General features: G+C 36.7%; 1 protein-coding gene across 11 annotated transcripts in view; it reads left to right on the top strand.

Annotated features, from left to right (window-relative positions):
* The window catches only part of AGFG1 (ArfGAP with FG repeats 1), a 72770-nt gene that overhangs the window by 2053 nt on the left and 46516 nt on the right, over positions 1 to 24201 (top strand). For 10 of the 11 annotated variants that reach the window (XM_060623979.2, XM_060623978.2, XM_060623976.2 and 7 more), the window contains exon 2: positions 16200 to 16293. In XM_060623979.2, the coding sequence (XP_060479962.1) occupies positions 16200 to 16293 (94 nt within the window). Of the gene's footprint in view, positions 1 to 15863; positions 15966 to 16199; positions 16294 to 24201 lie in introns of those variants that run through there. The other variant, XM_060623977.2, reaches the window with a different exon arrangement.

Raw genomic sequence — 24201 nt, 5'->3', positions numbered from 1 at the left:
TCTTAAGAAGTTGGTAAACAGTAATATTATTGAATTACACAGAATTGTAGAGCTGGGTGGTATCTAGAAGAAAGTCTGGTTCACACTTCGCGTTTACAGATAAAGTTAAGTGACCTGTATTGGGCAACTTTGGTTCTAAAATGAAGGCCAACAGTCTGGTGATTTAAATGTATTTGGTTTCTCTTATGTGCATAATGGTAAGTATGTTCTGCTTTTACTAAGCACAAGGTCGTTTGGTACATGGGAAATACTTGGTTTGGAAAAAAAGTGTCTATATTTACTGTTTTGAATTCCTGACATTTCGCTGTAGTCCTTCATAAGTATAGCAGGGCAACATTTAGTCTAGGCAGCAAACGTTTAAGATCAACAAATATTTACAAATTTCTTCCTAAAAGCCCACATTTCAGAAGCATTCTATGTAGAAGGATATCTCACTATGCTGACAATTGCTTATTTTAAGAATTTAATCTGTGATAGATAAGACTTTATATCTCCATTCGCTGGTGATTCTGCATATATTTATTGCTCACTTGGTCTGTGTCACATACATTATGGGAGGCAGTGGGGTTACTTGGATCCTACTGTCTTTAAGGAGCTTGTATTCTAACTGTGTAAACAGTGGTGATACGTTGTAGTATTTCCTTTCTCTAAAAACTATTCATGAAATATGTAAATGGATAGAGAAGGCTTCACAGAAGATTTGATTTCTGAACAAAGACTTTTAAAGGCAAGATCCATGTGGCTGGCTGCTTCATGGTGTTGAAAGAACAAGTACTTGTGAGCTAGATAAACCTGATCTTGAATCCTGGCGCCATTTATTACCTGTGTGGTATTGAGAATGTCACTCAGTCTCCTTGAGTTTGAATTTTCTCATCTGTGAATAGTGAGGGTAAAGTTTACCTTGTAGCTTTTGGATGTAGATTAGTTTTCAGTGTTAGAGATAACCTGTTTAACATCTCACTTGATGCCTGGTACCTAGTAGCTGCCCGGTAAATAGGAGGCATTAACGTGGGGGAAAAGCCATTCCGTGAGCGGCAAACAGTATGTGAAAGACATTGAGATGAGAAGCACCCTTATAAAAATCTATCAGTTTGGATTCTTCAGATGTGACTCAAAACCTTTGTTCTGAAGGGAGACTTTTTCCAGGGGCTCGACGATGTTGCCTAGGTTTCTCCAACCCAGGTTGGCAGCTCCCAGCCCCTGCAGCTGGGTACTGCCTTAATTCCCGCCAGTGTCCCAGCTTTTCCAGAAGTTCTGCCATCACTCAGGCATGTAGCTACCTTGAACCGGTGCCCTCATTGGACTCACTATCCACAGTGACTTCACTGGGGCAACAAGGGTCCCCAGATAGAGTCCTCACGTCAGAAATCCGGGATTCTTGGGAAGGAAAGAAGAGATGCAGGATCTGATGGCTACTGCAGAAATATTGAAGGGACAGGAGCTCCTAAGGATTTCTGTCCTTGAAAAGCAATGATAAAGGGAAATAATTGGAGGAGAATAAAATAACTATTGAGTCTAATAATTATATGTTTGCTATGGAGGTGACACGGTATATTTGGAAGAATATGAATTTTGAAATCAGAATCCGACACTGCCACTAGCTTTGTGACTTAGGGCAAGGTATTAAGCAAGGCCACTGTGTGCACGTTGTCCTGGATCCTTTGGGAAACCTTGATGTGCCTAGAAAATGCTGATATGCAGTAAATGGTGTCTACTGTCATGAATTCTAAATTTTAGAGGTTAGTCACATACCCTTTGTCATTCATTTAGTGCTATCTTTGTTCACACAAATTGAATAAGCATCTTATTGTTTATATTGCTAGACCCTCAGAATCTTTTCTTTCCTGATGATTGTCCTGTACCTGTTTGATGCTCATTCAGAGTATATGACAATTCAAATTGTGAAACTTGAAATGTAGATGGTTAAACTATTTATTACTGAGCTAGAATGGGGGTATTGTAACAGATTGATTTGTCACTTTCTTTCTGGTCCTACCTACAGAAATACTTAAAATTATGAATGGACACTCCATTACAGCCAACAGTCAAACATTGCTTTCATGTTAAGGAACTTTTAGTTGATTTAAAGACTAGTTTTAGACCAAATTGGGGTGGCTGGGTAGCTTAGTTTAGCGTCCGGCTTCAGCCCAGGTCAGGCATGATCTCAAGGTTTGTGAGTTCAAGCCCCACATCAGGCTCTTTGCGGTCAGCACAGAGCCTGCTTCGGATCCTCTCTCTCCCTCTGCCCCTTCCCTGCTCATGAGCTTTCTCTCTCTCAAAAAAAATAAAATAAAATAAAAATAAAAAATTTGGGGGTGCCTGGGTGGCTCAGTTGGTTAAGCAACTTGAGCTCAGGTCATGATCTCACGGTTTGTGAGTTTGAGCCCTGCACCAGGCTCTGTGCTGACAGCTCGGAGCCTGCTTCAGATTCTGTTTCCCTCTCTTCTTTGCCCCTCCCCTGCTCATGCGCGCGCGCGCGCGCTCTCTCTCTCTCTCTCTCTCTCTCTCTCTCAAATATAAAATAAAACAAAAATTAAAAAGACTAGTTTTAGACCAAATTATTTAATATTGGCATAATCAGTAAATAAGAATTGTTCGTCTTTAAAAAGTAATTCATGTTTTTCAAAAGGGTTTAGATAAGATAAAAAATAACGTGAGAAATATTTTGTCCCTTCTAATACCAGTTATTTTATGTGGACAGTGTATTTAAAATGGGAATTTCAATAGGTGTATAAACGTAGCCTGATACTAACTTATACTTTATTAATTTTGTGTGCATTTTGACTCATGGTGAATATTTTAAAGTTAGATGAAAAGGCATCTAGTTTGTTTTTATACAATTATTAGCATTAGAGTGGATTGCAATCAAATAGTCTTTTGGAGCTCTGTTTATAATAGTCAGGATCTTACGAGATTACAGTGGGCAGTGATTTATATCTTTAATTCCTTTTCCATTTTTTTAGTACTCTAATGTGGCTGTATTCAATGAGATGTTTTGAAAATTTAGTACAATTTCAAATTAGTGTAAGTGGGAAGACAATGAGATACTTCAATTATGAAGGACACGATGTTTTTAAGCAAATATTCATTAGGTTCCCAGCACTAGTACATATGTTGGGGATACAATTCAAGTATTTGTGGAAATAGAAAATGTAATAATAATAATAATAATTAGTAACATTTATGGAGTGCTAGCTGTGTGTCAGGCAGGATTCTAGTAACAACATGAGGAAAGTACTGTTACGTTTATCATTTATCGAGAGCTGTTTAATATAATAACTTGGTCATCCAGTTGGCATGGTATTTGGTAAATATATAGTTTAAATGAAGATTATGTAAATAATGACACATGAATTGTTTCCATAAAAACGACTTCAAATTGTAAAATTAGCATACATTCTTTTTTTTCTAAAATATTTTAATGTTTATTTTTGAGAGAGAGAGACACACACACAGAGCATGAGTGGAGGAGGGGCAGAGAGAGAGGGAGACACAGAATCTGAAGCAGGCTCCAGGCTCTGAGCTGTCAGCACAGAGCCTGACGTGGGGCTCGAACTCACAAACTGCGAGATCATGACCTGAGCCGAAGTTGGAAGCTTAACCAACCGAGACACTCAGGCATCCCTAGCATACATTCTTAGTGCTTTGTTGTGATACTTTGGTTGATGTTGGGATCCAGAACTAATGCTGAGTCCACCGCTAGCAAATGTATAAAGGTTTCCCATGGATTATTGTAAACTGTTTTGGACTCTATATTTTGGGGAGTTAGATGGTAGATTTTAACTTCGTTGGATTTTAAAAGCAGGACAGACAGTTTATGGATGTATCATGCATTTTTACTTCATAGCTATGCTTTTCAAAAAAATTTAAAGGAACTTAGTTGCAAATGTGTTTTCCTAACTTTGAATTTTGTTCAGAAACTGCTGTTGTGTATTGTGAGTGTAATGGGAATATGGTGCTGTTTTGAATTTGGCCTATCTACACTGCCATGAATGAATTCTCTTACTCTTTTCTATACCTGAATTGTAATGAAAACCTCCTATCCTATGCATTTAGGATTGATAGTGATTAGATTCATTAAAAATCAATTATGTATGTATGTGTGCATATGTATATATGTTTTTATATACTTAGTTTTTTTATTTTAATGTATAATTGTTAATTTGTCAGAGTTTTTTGTAACACCTAGACTTTTCTTTGAATGTGGTTCCACTGACTAGATTCTTTGTCCCTTTGCTATAACCCAGACTCACATTGTGTTGTTTACAATATTTAGAATTTTTTTTTTTAATGTTTATTTTTGAGAGACAACACAAGCGGGGAAGGGGCAGAGAGAAGGAGACACAGAATCCGAGGCAGGCTCCAGGCTCTGAGCTGTCAGCACAGAGCCCCACGCGGGGCTCGAACCCACGAACCGTGAGGTCATGACCTGAGCCGAAGTCAGACGCTTAACCGACTGAGCCACCCAGGAGCCCACAATACTTAGAATTTTAAGTTGCTTTTAAAGCAGGTTGAGTGCGGGATTGTTCTCGATCTTCTCTTCAGTCTTTTACAATTCTTGTCTACGGTTAAACAACAAGTTTTCATAGTGACTCAATTAAGTCTCCAAAATACTTCGTTTTTATGGAAACAATTCTCATGTGTCGTTATTTTACATAATCTTTAATTAAACTGTATGTTTACCAAATACTGTGCCAACTGTATTACCAAGTTGTTATATTAAACGGCTCTTGATAAACATGAAACTCAGTTGGAAGGAGCAGGAGAGAGCCGGCCTCCTAGCTGGGAATGTTTGCTGCGCAATAGGCATTTGCTGTAGGTAGGTTGTTCAGCAGGGAGGAGAAACATGGATTCCTCCAACAAATTGATGAAGGGGGGCTGTTCTGTAGTTTTGTGAGCATCTTCTGTCCTGGGAAAACTCATAAGCATATATGGTATGGTGGCATCCTGTTTTCACCCTTTTCTAGACGACGTGCATAATGCTCATATTCTTGAGAAAGTCCTGTGGAGATAATCAGAACTAGGTGCCGTTACTCTTCCCATTGATCCCCCTGACTTCTTAATGTATTTCCCACTTTACACAGTCAGAGTGGTAATTGGTTAGGAATACCCACCGTGGATTCCCCTAAGGTGTATAAAAAAAAGGTAAATCACTCATAACCTGGAGTAGTTAGTAGCAGGTTCCTTGTGACATCCTTTACAGGCCCACACCTGAGAACTCTTGTCTTAAGAGTTGGATGATTGGATGTGATTAGAAGGAAATTCATAACTGGCTTTTACGGTAGCAGTGGGAAGCTTGTTTGAGTTGTTCGAAATATGAGGAATGACAGTTTTTTTTAAGTTGGAACATATTTTTTCAGACTCCTGAGTAAGATGTAGTCTCCTTTTGATTGGAACCGTACTGTTTCAGAGAGAGGGAAGTCATAAATACACCTTGCTTTTGTTCTGGTTGCTTCTTTTAAGAGGTACATTAACTGCAGCATGCTCTAAGGAATTTTACCAGGATGATAAGCAGATTTAAAACTGCAGGAACCGGAAGTAAAGACGGGTGGGTTGGGGAGCTGTATGTATGGTCACTGTCTTTGGGTAATTTTAAGGTCTGTATGTGGAAGAGGTAATAAATTTATTCTCTGGGAGGAAATGGGAGACGTGTATGGAAGTTATAGAGAAGCATACATGTTTACAAAAGGAAGAGAGAAGTTTTTTGTAATTGTCAGATTCTAAAAATTCTGTTCTTCCCCCATGTTTTGTTAAACTGTGCTAGCTCTTTGATGGGGAGAGTATTAAAATCACTACAACTAATAATGTGGGAAAACATGAAAACTCTTCCTCATTTCTGTCTTCAAAGCTTTATCTCCTACACAGTGAATTTTGGTAGTTCTAAAACAGTTGTGTTCAGTAGGTACGTCTATAAAAAGATCGCTAGTGTCTAGTAGAGAGACTTGATACCTTTGAAATTTAAAAAATTCCTCAAACTTTTTCATCAAAGAAAGCAACCTGTAAATTGTATGTCAGTTAAACTTGGCTTTTTTTTTTTTTTTTAATTTTTTTTTTTTAACGTTTATTTATTTTTGAGACAGAGAGAGACAGAGCATGAACGGGGGAGGGTCAGAGAGAGGGAGACACAGAATCTGAAACAGGCTCCAGGCTCTAAGCTGTCAGCACAGAGCCCGACGCGGGGCTCGAACTCACGGACTGTGAGATGGTGACCTGAGCTGAAGCCGGCCGCTCAACCGACTGAGCCACCCAGGCGCCCCTAAACTTGGCTTTGAAGAGCAAGGACTCTTTGTATCGATTCTTTTTTTATGTTTCATTTTTAATTCGGTTTTAATGTTTATCTAAAGAATACGTGCACATAATGTAAAAAGGGAAAGGCTTATAACGAACAACAGTCACCTGTTCCCTTCCTCCATTTCAGATTGTCCTAGACAGTGACTGTGAACTCTTGTCTCTGCCCTCCTTCTGTGTTTACCTTAGTATTTCTAACTAACATAGTTAACAGCTATTGGAAGTTGTTTTTTTTTCCAGTGTTGGCTTTATATATTCACTTCTCTGTTGTACAAAGAGGAAATAAGGATTTGGTCCTCAACACTTCTCTCTCCCTTTACATCTACTGTTTCTACCTCTTCCATATAATGTTATCACCGTTGTTGGTTAAATCATTATTTAGTGTTTGCCTTGTTGCAAGTATGTACGTATTCTCAGCTGAGACCTATAGTATATTATTACTATTATTTTCTTGCTTATACAAACTTTTCCCTGAAGTTTGTAATTGTTTAGTTCTCTTCATTTGTTTTCCATGTATGTATCATTAATATATCCCCAGATAAATAATCTCTGGCTGAGGCATAAAACTTCTTTCAATATGATCAGACGCATCAGGTACCTTTTTTTTTTTTAATTGATAAATCTTTTCTGGGCACTTCTGTCATCTTCTGGCCTGGTCATGCTTCTCTCTAGACCTACTATGCAGTGGTCATCCTGGGACTTTTCTTCTGCCTTCATTTTGGAAATTTCTTTTTCATGTTTAACCTGTGTTAGACCCTCTCTTTCCAGGAGCCCACATCTTCATTAGCCTCCTGATAAAGATCAGTGGGAGATAGTTTTGAGAGCTGTATGACTGTAAATGTCTTATTCTGCCATCATTTTTAAATTAATCGTTTGTCCCCATTCATAAGGGTGGAAATACTTTACCCTTGAAGTTTTAAGGCATTGCTTAATTGTTCAGATCCTCAGTATTGATGTTAGGAATTAGGAAGTCTGATGGTATTCTTCGTATTCATCAGTAGACTGATGCAGCCTGCTGATTCTTCATGTCCCATTTTCCCCCTCCCTCTTTGGGAGTATATGTGATCTTTTTTTCTCTTTTCTTCTTCTTTTTTTAATCCCTGCTGTTCTGAACCGTACATTGAAGTATTTTGGTTAGGTCTTTTGTTCATTATTTTAGCCATTCTTTTGGACTCGTTGGTTTGGAAATCATGCTTTTTTAGTTCAGAGGTATTTTCTCCTAAATTGTTGTTGGTGACTGAAAAAGAGCCTGGCTGCCATTTTTCTAGGATCCAAGTTGAGGAAGAAGACTAGAGGCACATAATCTATCATTCAGTTTGTAGAAAGTCCCAGTTAAGTCCCTGGTTTTTAGCATGGTACCTAATAACAGTCCTTAGTCTATTTGGATAGTCTCTGCAGATTAAATTTTCCTTCAGACTTCTGCCTAGGGCCTGGTAGGGGTAGTCTTGTGGCTGTAGTGGAACTGGGAGTTTATTTTTGACCCTATGTAATCCCCAGCCCCACCCCCGCCAGCCTGCCTGGGATTCCTTTTGTGAATCTTTAAGGGGTTCTGTAGTGGGAATGAGCTTCTAGTTGGCTTCTCTCTGAAGGAGATTCTGTTTTGCTTTTCTTGATTCTGCAAAGTCAGTTACTGCTGTTATATTCACTTTTTATCTTCCAAATTCTGTTATTAGAGAACTACCGTATACTTTTGGCCTCCTTTATTCTCTGTTCCTGTCTCTTTGTGAGTTAATACCATTTTATTCCTTTGCTTTCATTTCAGTGAGGTTTGGAGAGGTTTGTGAAGATATTCTTGGGTTTTGTCCACTTTTAACTGGATACCTTAATTAGGTTTAAATTGTTACTTGAGTATTTTTTTTAGATGTTTTGCATAAGTGTTACAAGTACCTTTTACAGACCGTATTTGTGACTTTCAACCCTCCCCCCGTAAAAAAAAAAAAAAAACAAAACAGGTGTGGTTTACATCGTGTGTGTGTGTGTGTGTGTGTGTGTGTGTGTGTTCAGCATTTTTAAGTTGGGTTCTGGATAGACTAATGTTTTGGAATATCCAGTGCATGTTAGTGCCTTGGCATCCACAGTTTGTAGAATCTTGATAACCTGTTAAAGTTGTCTTCCATCTGCTGTAGATTTTAAAGGTATAATTTTTTTTGATATGAAACATTATTTATATGTAATATTTTTACTACATAACTAGGATTGGGATAGATCTAAATGTCATATTAACTTTATTACTTTAGATCAATATTAGCAACTGCATAAGTTTCCACAGGCTATTAAAATATTTTAACCAGCTTTTCCCCCAGGGGGAGAAAAACAATTAATAAAACTGAGTAAGTGTTCCTATTCACCCAGCACACATTGTTATTTGAGTTGAACAAATGGCAGTTTGCAAGATTGTTTGAGGCATAGTTAAGAGCAGCATACTGGTGGACATACGGAATGAGTCACACCATCTGGTTACAGTCATACCTGGGTGGTGGTCGTTAAAACTAAAGCTCCTGGGGATCTGCATATGACTTAATTATACTGTGAAAACATATTGGGCTCCACCAGTAGGTGACTTTGGAACTTCTTGAAACCAATTAACTGGCAAACATGCTTTCAAAATATCAATACTGCTGTTATTAAATGAGTCATTACCTAATTCTTTTTTTTTGCACTAAATTGGAGACTTAAAATGTGTATTTTAGGATCTGCAATGGGTGGTACTTCAATATTGGCACTATAAAAATAATGTGGCTTACTTGCTCAACACTTTCATCCAGTAGTTATGACTAATATCATTACAGTAAAATGTTTTATAAACACTGAACTCACATGACAGCTAGACTGGGCTTAGCAAAAAAGGGAAGTGGCAGCAGCTTTCACAAATCCACCTTTAAAGTGACTAGATAAATAATTCAGTTTTGATCAGATTTCATTCATTTAAATGACCAAACTTGGTAAGTAGAGAAGAAGGTAGGTCCACTAATGAGAAAAAATTTATTTTAATTAGTGTAAAAGTTGTGGTTACCGTGAAGAGTAACATGGAATTAGGACTATGGTGTTTTATTTAAGTTAGTGCACATCACAGTTAACGCTTTTGGTGTGTCTTAACGTAACGGTAGATTCCTGTCACTACTGCCACAATCAGCACACGGGGCTGTTCCACCATCCCCAAGACTCTTCTTAACCCTTCTCTGTTCCTAACCCCTGCCAGCTGCCTGTAGTTCTCCAGCACTGATTTTTCTTTCCAATAATGTCAGGTAAATTGTATCATAAGTACATAACTTTGTCAGATTGTCTTGTCTTCGTCACTCAGCATCGTACCTTTAAGATTAATCCAAGGTAGTTACATATTCCAGTAGTTCGTTTCTCCTGATTGCTGGTTAGTATTCCATTGCTGGGTAAATAAAAGTGGGATTGCTAGGTCATTTGGAAAGTGTATGTTTAATTTTTTTTTTTAAATGATGGTTTTTCTTTTGATTTTCCCTTTTTTAAAAAAAAATGTTTATTTATTTTGAGAGAGAGAATGGCAGTGCGAGTTGGGGAGAGGGACAGGGGGAGAGAGAGTCTTAAGCGAGCTCCATGCTAAGTGTGGATCCTGAGGTGGGGCTCGATCCTATGACCGTGGGATCATGACCTGAGCAGAAAACGTGTGTCGGACACTCAACTGACTGAACCACCCAGGGGCCCCCAATTTTCCCTTTATACTATTTGGGAAGCTGTGAATTCCATGTACTTTTATGGTCATCATTGAAATTTTGTTCTCCATACTGACATTCTAGAGTTAATTTTAACCTTCCCCTAATAACTTAACAAGGTCTTTGAAAATACAAAGTACCCTCACATAAGGGGTATTGTTGATGAGATGTTAAATTTGTCTCTGTTCCACCTCATAAATCAGGTGTGGTTTTTGTTTTTTGGTTTTGTTTTGTTTTTGTTTTTGTTTTTGTTTTTTTTTGAGATTTACCTACGTGTTTACCAGTATCTTTGCATCTCAGGATCTTCCTGGGGTCATTCTTCTTCTTAAAGTGTATACAATATGCATTTCTTCGGTGAGAATCTCCTGGGGGGTAAACTCTTGGTTTTTGTTTATGTGTAAATATTATTATTTTGATCTTATACTTCAGAGATAGTTTTACTGGGTTCACAACTTATTTTTTCTCACTACTTAAAGATGTTTGTTGTCTTTGGTTTCCATTGAGAAGTCTACTTTCAGCCAGATTTTATCTTGATCTTTTCTTTCAGACTGCTTTTAAGATTTTCTATTTTTGAAATTTAAACAAAATGTTTCTAAGTGTGTATTTAATTTATCTTGTTTCTGATGAACTGTAATTCCTATATCTGTAGATGCATGCCTTTTATTGGATCTGAAAAATCTCGGCCATTATCTCTTGTAATATCCCTTCTCCTTATTTTTTCGATGTTCTCTTTCAAAAGTTAAGAGTATTGATTATATATGTTAGACCTCCTCGTATCCCTTTTTTTTCCTTTTTGTCTTTTTTTCTGTCTCCCTGCATGTCTGTGCTGCTTTCTGGGTGGTTTGTTTCCTGTCTTCTAATTCACCAGTTTTATTCTTTGGTGTATCTCATCTCTCTACCTGCTTTGTTGAGTTTTTAGTTTCTACATTTATAATTTTTCATTTCTAAAAGTTCTGACTTTTAAGTTGCTTGGTTATTCTGGTAACTACACATATCTTGTTTATTTTTATGCCATCTTTTATTTATTTTGATGTTTCTTACGTACTGTATTTATTTTCTGTTTTGTATTTGATCACTCCAGTATCTAAAGTCTTCGGGAGAGGTAGGTATAAACATGTCGTTTCTACCGACAAGCTTAGTGGTATGTTTTGTTGTGTGATGATTTTTATTGTAACCTCATAGTTTATTGAGCTTAATATTTCCAAATACCGATAGTATAAATTGGAAGTGCGTTGCTCCTGAGAGGATTTGCATATTCTTCTGCTGGGAACCTGGGATACTACAACTGGAAACAGTTTTATTTCTCTTCCAGGGTCTTGAGTTTAACAGGTCTGTCTCCGTTTCAGCTCTCTCATCTGGCCATAGCTCTTGTTGATTGGTGTTTGCCTTCTGAGCAACACTACATTTTGTGTATGACATGGGTCACTTTTCTGGTTTCAGCTCAATTTTTAATTTTTTTTTTGCCTTTTTTTGCCTTTTGGAAGGAATTCTTAGAGATTTTCTTTCCTTTCTAGAATGCTCAACAATAGGTTAACAGGGTTTTTTTGTTTGTTTTTGTTTTGTAACTTATAGAGTACCTATCATATTTTAGCAGAGGAGACTTTTCAGAATATCCGGTCTGCCATACTATTAGACGTAGAAATTGGATGAGATTAAATATGCAAAGTGTCAGTATAGGTACTTTATAAATATTAATTTCACTGTGCCTTATTTAACTTTTATTTTACCACCAATTTTGTCAGCATGCTTGACATAATAAAGTTGTTTTTTGGTTTTTTGGTTTTTTATTTTTTTGGTTTTTAAAATTTTTTTTGGTGGATACTTTCCACAGTCTTTTCTAATTTAAATTTAATATATAATATACAAATTTTAAACTGCTATATTTATTTTGTTACTTATCACTTCATAGGAAAAAGTATTCATTTCTATTTTATGTTTTTCTGAAAATAATGATGTTAAGGGAAGATTTAATTTTGTTGTTGTATATGGGGGAGAATGTCTTATGGAAGATTAAACCTGTAGGAGTGCCTGGGTGGCTCAGCCGGCTAAGCGTCCAACTTCGGCTTAGGTCATGATCTCACAGCTCGTGAGTTCAAGGCCCGCGTCGGGCTCTGTGCTGATAGCTTGGAGCCTGGAGCCTGCTTTAGATTGTGTCTCCCTCTCTCTGCTCCTCCCACACTCGTGCCATGTCTCTGTCTCTCAGAAGTAAATAAACATTAAAAAAAAAAAAAAAGATTAAACCTGTAGAAATTGATACTCAATAAAGATCCAAAGAAATTCCAGTAATTTCTTTTGCTTGGTAATTAACATTTGGCATATGTAGAGCAGTGATTCTCAACTGGAGGCATTTTGTGCATTAGGGGAGTTTTGGCAATGTCTGGAAACATTTTTCATTGTCCCTTGTGGTTTGAGGATGTACTGATATTCAGTGGGTAGAGGTTGGAGATGCTGCAATCCTACGATGCACAGAACAGCCCCCTCACAATAGTTACCTGGCCCCAAATGTCAATAGTGCGAAAGTCGAGAAAACCTGGACTTAGAGAAATAAAGTGAAGATAAGGTGTTAATGCTGGTGGTACATTTGGGAGGAAAGGCTTTCCAGGCTCTTTTTCTTTTTTCTTTTTTCTTTTTTTTAGAAAAACTGAAAGAAAGCCTTAGGAACACTGTTTTCTCCTTCCCATATTTTCTTTCTCTAATTCTTAAGCACTGGCATTCACATCTATACAGCAAGGACTCAGAGTCCAAACTTTTTGACTACTGCTACTAATCAGTTGGACTCTCTCATTATTTCTTGCTGTTTTTTTCCCCCTATTATAGAATAATACATATTCATCGTGGAAAACTTGGAGAGAATAGGAAATTATAAATAGAAAAAAAATCATCCTATCATTTATATGCAAGGACTGTTAACATTTGGGGGTATTTGGTTTGTCTGTTTTCTTTGTAGATAGATTTTATGTAGTGCTGAGAATACTATGTAAGTTTCATCTTAAAAAATTAAAACAACCTTAAGTATGAATAATGTTTAGTGTTATTGTCATTTATGTAACCACTTCCCTTTGATATTGTAGTGTTTCTGATGTTTTCTTATGAATAATGTTTGATGAACATCTTGTATGTAATTAGTTAGCTGTGTTTCAAATTCTTTCTTTAGAATAGATACTTAAAGGGTACTTATGGGTCAAAAGGTGTGAATGAGGTTCTTGCTAACAAATTGGTGAATTTATCCTACCATAGTGTATGAGACCACCTATTTTCATTTTGGACTTAATCACCTTTTTAAACAAACTATTACATTAAAAAAAATTGTTTTTAATGTTTATTCTTTTTTTTTTTTTTTTTTTTTTTGAGAGAAAGAGAGACAGAGTGTAAGTGGAGGTGGGTCAGAGAGGGAGGAAGACACAGAATCTGAAGTAGGCTCCAGGTTCTGAGCTGTCAGCACAGAACCCCTCGCGGAGCTTGAACTCATGAACCGCGAGATTACGACTTGAGCCCATGTCAGACGCTTAACTGCCTCAGCCACCTAGGCACCGCTAACCAAACTATTTTATAAGCCTTTAATATCTATACAAAGCTTTTGGAGGCCAAAAGGGGAAAATCATTGTATATCCTTGCATTGAGACTATAGTTAATCTGCCTGAGTCAATGGAATATAAAAGAGCAATTAGAGAAATCAACATGAACACATGTAAAATTTCCTTGGAGCTACTCAATTTATGTAATCCTTGTGGCCTTGCAAAATTGTATCTTCTAGTTGTGCAAATTGACTCCTATTTTAAATGCACTGAGTCAGCTCACTTAAGGAAGTCCTAGAGTAAATGTTGTTAAGTAGAAAAAAAATGTCCTTTCATAGTTTGGTTATGAGTTCATTGTGGTTGTATTTGTTTCATAAGTTGAAAATTTTGTCACTTATTTAAGTAAAATGAATGCCGCCTTCATGCATAAACCGACCTTGTGATAGCCATAGGGTCGTGAGATCTGGGAATGAACTAGCTATACACTGTACTGTCATGAGATTACGTCTGTAAAATAGAACTAAAAACGAGTTTTAGAAAGAGAAAAGAATCAGGGGTTTCCTCATTTAATGAGTTGAGAAATACAGGAGTATAATTCTTTGCTTGAAAATTTTCTTATCCAAAGCATACCCCCTGGTAAGCAGTGTTTGACACTTCCTCATTAGGAAATTATTCCTTTGCCTTTTCCTTTTTTAAAAAGGATACTGTAAGGGAGGTGGAAAGGTGAAGGGTTGACTGGAACAAGGACGGAGGTATTAGCAAATAAGGGGAGACCAAGTTGCTAAGTGAGAGGGAAGGAGTTGTGGAACTTAAGAGAACAGTAGGTTAATTTGTTCTTAAATTATTTTGAACAAGGTGGGATGTAAATACACATCATAAGTTAATATGCTTCCCTGAAAATGGTGAATCTAGTCTTGTTCTCATAATACAGATGAATCGGAAAACAAAGTGTATTGCTTTATATGAATAATGAGTTTCCTACATTTTCACTTTTGGAAATTTAGGAGATGTTTTTAAACCCTTAATTTGTGATTACAAATTTACTTGAAACTAATTCATACTGTAGTTGTTTCTTCATTAGTTAAGTTTGAAAGTTTTACAAGGATGAAATTGCTGTGTTCAATTTCTCCTACTGTGCAGTCCTTATTTCTGTATCTTATGACTTAACCAAGAGCTAGAAGTAAACGAATTAGTTTAAAACTTCAAAACATGAGGGGCGCCTGGGTGGCGCAGTCGGTTAAGCGTCCGACTTCAGCCAGGTCACGATCTCGCGGTCCGTGAGTTCGAGCCCCGCGTCAGGCTCTGGGCTGATGGCTTGGAGCCTGGAGCCTGTTTCCGATTCTGTGTCTCCCTCTCTCTCTGACCCTTCCCCGTTCATGCTCTGTCTCTCTCTGTCCCAAAATAAAAAAAAAAAAAAAAAAAAAAAAAAAAACGTTGAAAAAAAAAACTTCAAAACATGAAACCTAAAGTGCTCTGTCATAATTCAAAGCATGATTTGAAAGATGTGCCATCTATCTCTGACTGTTCTGTCAGGGAGCGAGAAGGAGCAGGATGTGAAAATTGAGGAGCGTCTGTTAGTTCTGAGTTCCTTATTGTTTTGGCTTATAATATTGTGAATTTGTAGGGTTATTGTGTAATATTTAATTATTCGGAATGTTTCCAGGTTACTTTTGAAAGACTTCTGGCTCATATATTATTTTACATCTTTCTTAAATCTCTCAGCATAGGAGTCTGCAAGATGACTGTGATAAATTATGTAAAAATATTAATAATCTGCTCTAGACCCTGGGTTCCAAATGAGGCCTTTACCAGAGGACATGACTCAAACGTAATTTGATGAAACTTTGCATAGATTACTTGTTACTTTGCATAGATTATTTAACCCTTATTTTTGTGGGTTGAGTAGGTCACTTTGGGCAAAATGTAAATAGTTTTTATTCTTCTTTGAGTGCATTTCTATTCAGTTTTTTATGTGCATTGTAAACATCAAGAAGCGCAGAGATAAAGTCCTTTTAAGGCCACCTATACAGAAAAGACTTTAAAGTTGTAAACAAACTTAACAGGCATTTTTAATCTCGAGTCCAGGCATTTCTTGAGTCCCTTTATGTCTCTTCGGTTTCGTCTTGAATGCTTACTGCCTTCTGAGATGATTGAAAATATCCTTTTATTATAAATTTTTGTTTGAATTGATGGGAAAGGTGGGACTTCATTCTTACAGGTTAATCATTTCCAGTTTTCTTGGGTTAGTTTTCAGTTTTCAAATCAGCCTCAAGCTTAAAGGTAGCAGCTATTTGATTAGAATATTTGTATAGCTCCAGACCTCTAACAAACCATTGTCATTTTCTTAGGAAATGTGAAAATACTTAAATGATTAATTGCTTTTTGAATTCTTTACCATAGAGCTCTTACGTAGTCCTGTCCTTCCATTAGAAACACACTAAAGCAACATTTGTATTTCCAAGAAGCTCATGTATTACAGGTACTATGTATTCCTAACTAGATAGTTACCCGAATTTATCTTTAAATATATTATTTAGTGTGAATCTGACTTATCTTGACATATCTATTGTGGAGATTAATAATAAAATAGTTTTTAAATACTTTTAGTTTATGGAGTGAACTGTTGTACGTTTAAATGCGCTAATTAAAAATGTTTTACTTTGATGTGTAATTTTTAAGATCTAGTAAATTTGTAAAATATTTTATCTTTTAGGAGAGGGTTAAATCCACCACACAGGGTGAAATCTATCTCCATGACAACATTCACACAACAGGAAATTGAATTTCTGCAGAAACATGGAAATGAAGTAAGTGTTTTTACAATTTTTAACTTTCTTGTTGGCAGTCGTTTTAATAAGGTGTGATAAGTTGTTTAGAATGGTGATTTCACTGTGGAGGGGTGCCTGAGGGGTTCTTGTCGGTTAGGTGTCAGCCTTCGGCTCAGGTCATGATCTCAGGGTTCGTGAGTTTGAGCCCTGCATCGGGCTCTGCTGTCAGCAGACACCCTGCTTCAGATTATTTGTTCCCCTCTCTCTCTGACCGTCCCCCGTGCTCGCTCGCTCTCTTTCTCTCCAAAATAAACAAACATTAAAAAATAAAAGATGGTGGATTTCACTGTTTAAAAAGTTATTTTTGTGTTCTATATTTAGATACCTAGAATGTACTCATTTAGTAATGTACTTAGAATTAATATCTATGCAAAAATGCCTTTATCCTGAGGTGAAACACGTATCTAAAGTTCATCAGTGTTGAATGTAAAAGCCATTTTTGGAAGACATCTAGTATGGGAGTAATTGTTAGTGTGTACTTTAAAAGACCAAAAGAATAAACTTTTGTTAGGCCATTGTGTAATCAGCTTTTGCTTAAGGTCCCCTCCTACCTTTTTATTATATGCTGAACTTTGTGTTGAGCAGGTGCTCAGTAGGGAGGAGGCTGGCAGTGCTGGGGGAGAGCCCAGCATGAAGGGGAGCCCAAGAAGAACTTGGAGAGGAGCTGTTTCATTCTAACTCTGTTTTAATGGGCTTGCAGCAATGCCATTCTGTTTTGTTTGCTTGCTCGTTTTTAGTTCTATGTTTTTTACCATGTGTTCATGAAAGTGGTGATCTGGCATTGAAAAAACTATAAAATTGACCCAAAAAATTATTTCATTACTTCAAGGAAAGGAAATAATTACTTTAGTTATACTATTCTGTTTGCATATTTTTGATATAAGAGAAAGAAAAAAGTTGTTTTAGTATTTTATTCATTTTAATTGTTCACCCTCAGAATATATGTAGGCATTTTTACTTGCCTCTCTTTCTTCTTTAAGCAAGTAATATCTTAAACTGGCTTGCCTACTTGTTTCGCACATCTGATTTTGGCTCTAAAACAGCAAAGAGGTATAAATTCAAGATTATGAGATATTTTTAAACGCATGATTTAGAGAAGTGAGCACACTTTGAAGTCTCCCAAATTTTGCTGATAAAAAATTATTTTGTGGAATCAAGTTTCAGACTGACGTGGGAAAATCTAAAGCTAGGAGAAAGGGCAGAAGATTTGTAATGACAGTATAGAATAATATATTTACTGATTAAAATATAATTTGAATTGTTTATATAAAGTTTGGGATTAAACTAGCAGTGCAAACTTTTAATTACACTCTTAGAATGTTGGCCTAGTATGGAAAATTTTGGATATCTGAAATAGGGAGTCAGAAATAAAATATTGTTCTTAGATGAAAAATCTAATGATCATAGGTAAAGTCAGAGAAATAGAACTAAAAAGGTGACAGTCTATTGGAGAGGCTAGGTAAAAACATCTGCACCTGTCAGTAAGTAGCTAAGGTTAGGTGAAGATCGGCCTCAAGATACAAGATTGATTGTGATAAGAACACTCAACATAAGATCTCCTCTCTGAAAACAATTTTAAGTGTCAATACAGTATTCTTACCTGTAGGCATAGTGTTGTACATTAGATCTCTGGAACTTACTCATCTTGTTTGAATGAACTTTATACCCACTGAATAGCAGCTCCCCATTTCCCTTCCCAGCTCCTGTCAACTGCCATTCTGCTTTTTTCTTCAGTGAGTTTGACTGTTTTAGATGCCTCATGTGAGTGGAATCATACGGTATTTGTCCTTCTGTGACTGGCTTATTTCACTTAGCATAGTGTCCTCAAAGTTCACCCATGTTGTTGAATATGGCAGTTTTTAAGGTGGACATCAAAATAAATTTAGAATATAGGCAAGGAAACAATTTTAGGCAACTCATATCAAAAAGTGGAAACAGGGATGCCTGGGTGGTTCAGTCGGTTAAGCGTCCGACTTCGGCTCAGGTCATGATCTCGCGGTTCGTGAGTTTGAGCCCCACGTCAGGCTCTGTGCGTACAGCTCAGAGCCTGCTTTGGATTCTGTGTCTCCCTCTCTCTCTGCCCCTCCCCCACTCACAATCTGACCCTCTCTGTCTCAAAAAAAAAAAAAAAGAATGTTAAAATTTGAAGAAAAAAGTAGAAACAAAATATGAATATTAGAGATGACTGGAATGGGTTCATGGATTTTAAATCCCAAAAAGAGCCATGCAGACTGATAGGCCACTTAAAGCCCTTGCCAGGGCAGTCACTGTGCGAGGTGCTGTGGGTGTGCGAGGTGCTGTGGGTGCAGTTATGGGTGTGTCTCAGAGGCTTAGCTGACATAGAGTTTACAGTGTAGTTGGGGAGGCAGATATGTAACAGTTATAGCATATGTTAGATAACTAATGACAAGAATAAGAAGTATCAGAAATAATCTGGAAGGACAGATTCAAACTGTGGGTGAAAAGGAAAGAATTGGGAAGATCTCATAGAGGTAAAACATTTAGGACCTGAGCTGGCAGGAAAAGAGATGTGTTCGTTTTTAAGTTTATTTCTTTCTTTATTTTTAAGTGATCTTGACACCCGATGTGGGGCTTGAACTTACGACTCTAAGATCAGAAGTTGCATGCCCTTTTGATTGAGCAAACCAGGCGCCCTGTCACAGGAAAAGATATTGAAGGCAGAGCAAACACATTGCACAAAGAGAAAGGGAAATTTACTATAGTTCGTACTGTTAGAAAATATACCAACCTTTTAAATACTTGTTAAGGAAGACACACATAGTTTCTTGTGTCCCTAAGAACATCTTAGAATCAAAGTCTTGGGCTAGGTATATTTAATTCTTACTAATATTAACAGTATCTGTGTTCTTAAAAACTTACGAGGTGCTTACTTAGAAGGTAAGGATTGATATTATAGAGTGCAGGATGGTCAGCACAGCCTAGCAAAAACTTGATAGACTTCCAAGCGCAGGTGCTTTATTATCACTTTATCTTATGTAAACATTTAAATATTAAGTTTAACATGCGTAGAGAAAGCATGCAAATGTTAATTTTTCAGTTTAAAACATGTTGCCGTATTCCAGCTGTGTGTCACTGTGTTTGAGGACCATCCTCAATCACATATATTTTGGATTAAAAAGGCCCTGCCCGTCTTACGTAACGTGCATGAAGGGGTCATACCTGAGGATGAGTGTTTCATCAGTTAAAAGAGAGTATATTGACTGGCAGCGGTCCTGGGGTCTCCTCCCTCCCGGAGTTGGTGTTCTGAGGGTCAGTTAGCTGGTCCTGATTGGAAGGTGCAGGCTCACCCAGGTAAGCGCGGTGGTTGCTGAATGACTCAGCAACCCGTGTGTTGAACAGAATTCACCTACATTGCACATGCTTTCAGTGTTCCTCCAGACATTTCTATGTGGGAAAATCTGTTTACAGTCATCTGAGTGTATAACTTCAATCTGTTGTAATGCTTGCATTACAGTTGTGAACAGCTTGCCAAAGGAAGTCATGCTGCCAAATTCAGGATAAAGAGTAGGAGGGGACCGCCAAGTTACAGGGCAAAGGGCACGGATTCAGGGAATCCGTTTTATTCACCATCAGCGCAGTGGCCTAACACATGTGCATCTCTAGGGAAGATTTCGCTTTTCATTCAGAACCGTGTTAAGAATTGTTCAGTGGTTTTGGAAAATCACAGAACTGATGGCAGCACCACTTACGGTATTTGAGTGATTAATAAAGTTCATCTGTCTTGGTCTGCGAGCTGTGGTAAGCAAATACTGTTATTACCGTTTATAAATGTGTATCAAGGACATGCTTAATATTTATTACATTATATCATTAGCTTCTACGGATGTGGTTTACGAAGTACTTGAACGTTACTTTAGTGTTCTCAGACTCCTGTGGAGCAGATGTGTACGCTATTATCTTATAGAACATAATGTGCCAGATGTTAGTACAATATTTTTCAGCAAAGCACTTTGTATTTATTATTTGCAGAAATACTTTTGACATTTTTTTCAGAAGTAAAATGTTTTACAAAAAATTTCTATATACTGTATTTACCTAGTAGCACTTTTCTATCATGATGTTAACTTAAAAAAAAATCTTTTGTTGTTTCCTCCATATATCCTCTTTTGTGATATTGTGGGTAATTTATGGTCCGCTAGCTGAGGGAATTTCACTACTGGGTTAAATCCTGATTATCAAAGTTAATGGAAGCAGGGCTGGTGATCAGTGCTCTAGAAATTCAATAAAAAGAAAATGTATTAGTAATTTTATTTTGAAACATCAGTTTTTCTTTTCTAGGAGCAAATTAACTCTCCTTAATTTTGTTTTAGGCTTGAGAATAAAAGAGTCACTATTGATGCCCCATAGGCACATACAGTCTACATGTAGAAATAAAATCCTTTAATGGACAATATTTGATTATTTTTATGCTAGATTATAAAAATAACCCCCAAAACAAACTACTGCTTTAAAAAAAAAAAAAAAAAAAAAAACTTTCTAAAACAATTGGCCCATAAAGTAAGGTGCTCTTTTCTCTCTGTTCACATTTATGATGGATTCATTTTTCATTTTTAAGAGAGATTTATTAATCACCTGCTGTGTACCAAGGACTGTCCCTGGGTGCTAGAGATAGAGTGCCAAGCAAAAGCAGACAGGACTTGCCCTCATGTAAAGCTTGGAGTTTAGTGGGGGGAGACCGACAACAAAAATCATTTTTTGCCAATTCCACTTTGGTTTAGGACCGAGAGGGCTTCAGTGGGAGTTGTAGATGCTTTGGGAGTGTGGAGATGAGGATTTTTCAGGACGTTATACTTAGGATTAAATAGACCTTAGTTTATGAGATAAGCTATTGAGAGTTTTTGGGCAATTAAATTGCATCTTTGGGAGGGAGAGATTGGGGCCATTTATAACAGGAAACAAACACTGTCACACACAAAAAACATTTTTGTGTCTAAAAAAAATTTAAATTCCAAATTCACATGCTCAGACAGTTTTTCTGGAATATCCAGTTATCATTTTACGATATGTTGTGTGTACTCAAGTCTACTATGGGGTTAAACAGGACACCTCGTGTCCTGTAAACTAAATAAGTGATGGTGATTCTCCACACAGACTCATGGACTCTGAAAAGTGGAAAGCCAATATCAGAAAGAGTTTATGGGACATTATCAGAGTAAAGACCGTGAACTTTTGAATGAATCGTGAATCAGTGTGTGAAGATACCATGTCGTTTCAAAGTGTTGTAGTCATTTCTTTAAAGTTTTGGTAAACGCTAAGCAGTCTTAACCCAAACTGTAACTCTCTAGGGAAATAGATAAAATTTGAGCTGGATTTGTTAAATACTTCTTGAAGTGCAGTGGTCTTGTGCAGAAAGAATGGGCTTTGGACTCGGCAGGCTGAGAACATTGGACAGGATGCCTCTGAGACTCCATTTCTACCAACTGTAAAATAGTGACAGTAAAATCTTTATATAGAAAGGCTAAAATACTTTGAACTTGAGCAATCTGCGAAAGTTCCGAGTGTAGTTCTTGTTGAATAATGTAGGTATTCAGATGTTTATTGAATCAGAGTCTAAGGTAGTAGAAGTTACAAGGGAAGGATTATCAATATGTATTTTTGTTCCTTATTAGAGGGATTTTTTTAGTTTTCATAATGTACAAAAGTGGCATTTACATTAATGTTTGGGTTATGTATTTAAATTCTTGGGACATTTGAATTTTTATGCTGATCTTAAATAGTAGCAAAAATTGGCTGTGATTTTAATAACAGCATATTAAATGTCATGATTGAGTAGAGCTAAGTTACTAACTCAGTACTCCAGGATCTAGAATTACCTTGTTGCTTTTAGCAAGGTTGGCAAACTGTTTCTGTAAAGGACCAGTAAATATTGTAGGCTTTGTGGGCCACCTACATACAGTCTCTGTTACATATCCTTGTTTGAATAGGGTGTTTTTAAAATAATCCTTTAAACAGCTGTAAAAACCATTGTTAGAGCAGGGGCAGTACAAGAACAGGCCAGTGGCCCAATTTGATCTGCAGGTGGTTGGTTGAAGACCCCTGGTCTGTGGCATTCCAGAGTTTTCAGTTCTCAGTGTAAATCCTTTTATAACCTTCCTAGTTAATCTTTTTCTTGCTTCGTTTCCAGCAGAAATGTTTAAACTGTAGTGATCTCTGTTTTGTTTTCCGTATATGCTGTCCGTATTCCAGTTTTCTTGCCATTTTGCTCATGATGTTGCATTTATTGTGAATCTTTTTTTAAGCCCTATCAAATTTTTACTCTCCTATGAAGTCTTCCAGGAGTATTGTAGCTGACAGGGACTGTATAAACCCGCCACTCATACTTCAAAAAAAAAAAAAAATGTATATTTATATTTAATTTATATTTATATGTATGTGTGTGCATATGTGTATATATATATGTGTATACGTACATATATATATACACACACACACACCATGGCATTCACTCTAAGATATTGCAATATATATATATATATATATATATATATATATATATATATATATATATTTTTTTTTTTTTTTTTTATTTCATAGTTTCTTCTGTATTGGTTTTACTATCCTCAAAACATTGTAGACATTTCTATATCGTATCTTACATACTTTTTCATTACACTTATAGCAGTGAGAGTGTACAAGAATATATATCCAAGGGAGTTTGAGACTTTGGATCCATGTGAATTTCATCCAAGTTACTTTTAGTAGTTGTTAAAATTTTTTAATGTTTATTTATTTATTTATTTAGTGTGTGTGTGTGTGTGTGTGTGTGTGTGTGTGAGAGAGAGAGAGAGAGAGAGAGAGAGAGAGAGAACTCTCCAGAGATTCTGACTGTGAATGTATGGTGAGTATGGTGAGGTGAAGGGGTGTCCGTTTGCATTTTTAGCCAGAACCCCATTGTGATTCTGAAGCTGAGGGCTACAGGCTACCATTTGAGAAAACCACTATAGCAGCTAAAGGCTCCAGACTAAGACTCAAAATAATTTGTGGTCTTGTCACTTTGGGCAAACTACTTTTCCCTGAGTTTCATTTTCCTTTGTAATCTGTGAGAAGTACCTGTTTTGTGCCTTTGATGTGAACATACTGTAGCATGGTCTTTTTGAATGGTGACTGAAAACCCAGATTATTGTAGAAGGAGCTAGGTGCTAGTTTGTAACTAATGCTCTGAGCCTTTAACTTTTTCTTTTGCACCGGTATCTCAGGTCACGTTATTTACTTCCTTCGAGCTTATTTGCCTCAGCCATTATAGCTTCCTCTCACCTCTCAGCTATTTTGTTTCTTTTTTCCTGTTAGTTACCATTTTAAAAACTTGGATCTAATTGAAAATAGAAATTGTCAGTCTTTTTTGTTCCTTTTAAAACAACTTCTTATGGAGATATTCATATATCTATACAAGCACATGGAATAATAGAACAAACTTCCACCCATTCATGGTCTTCTTGTCCCTTCTTTATACATAACTATATAGATATTTTAAGTGTATTTATTTTGAGAGAGACATTGTGAGTGTGGGAGGCGCAGAGAGAGGGAGAGAAAGAGAGAGCGAATGCCAAGCAGGCTCCACACTGTCCGTGCAAAGCCCAGTGTGGAGCTCGAACCCACAAAGCCATGAGATCATGACCTGAGGCAAAACCTAGAGTCGAACGCTTAACCGACTGAGCCATCCAGGCACCATGCCCACTTTATTTTTTGAAGCAAATCTAAGACATATAATTTTATCTGTAAATTCATCAACTAATGTTATCTCTGAAAAACAAGGACTTTAAAAAATACATAATCGCAATACGATTTTCATGTCCATAAAAATTAGCATTAATCTAGTTAGCAATGTTCAGTTTTCTTTCATTTCCTAAGTTTCATTTCTTTTCCTTA

Source organism: Panthera onca, chromosome C1, assembly GCF_046562875.1.
Source record: "Panthera onca isolate mPanOnc1 chromosome C1, mPanOnc1 haplotype 2, whole genome shotgun sequence".
NCBI classification, from domain to species: Eukaryota; Metazoa; Chordata; class Mammalia; order Carnivora; family Felidae; genus Panthera; species Panthera onca.
Note: the sequence above shows the minus strand (reverse complement) of the source record. Positions and strands in the feature narration are given on the sequence as shown.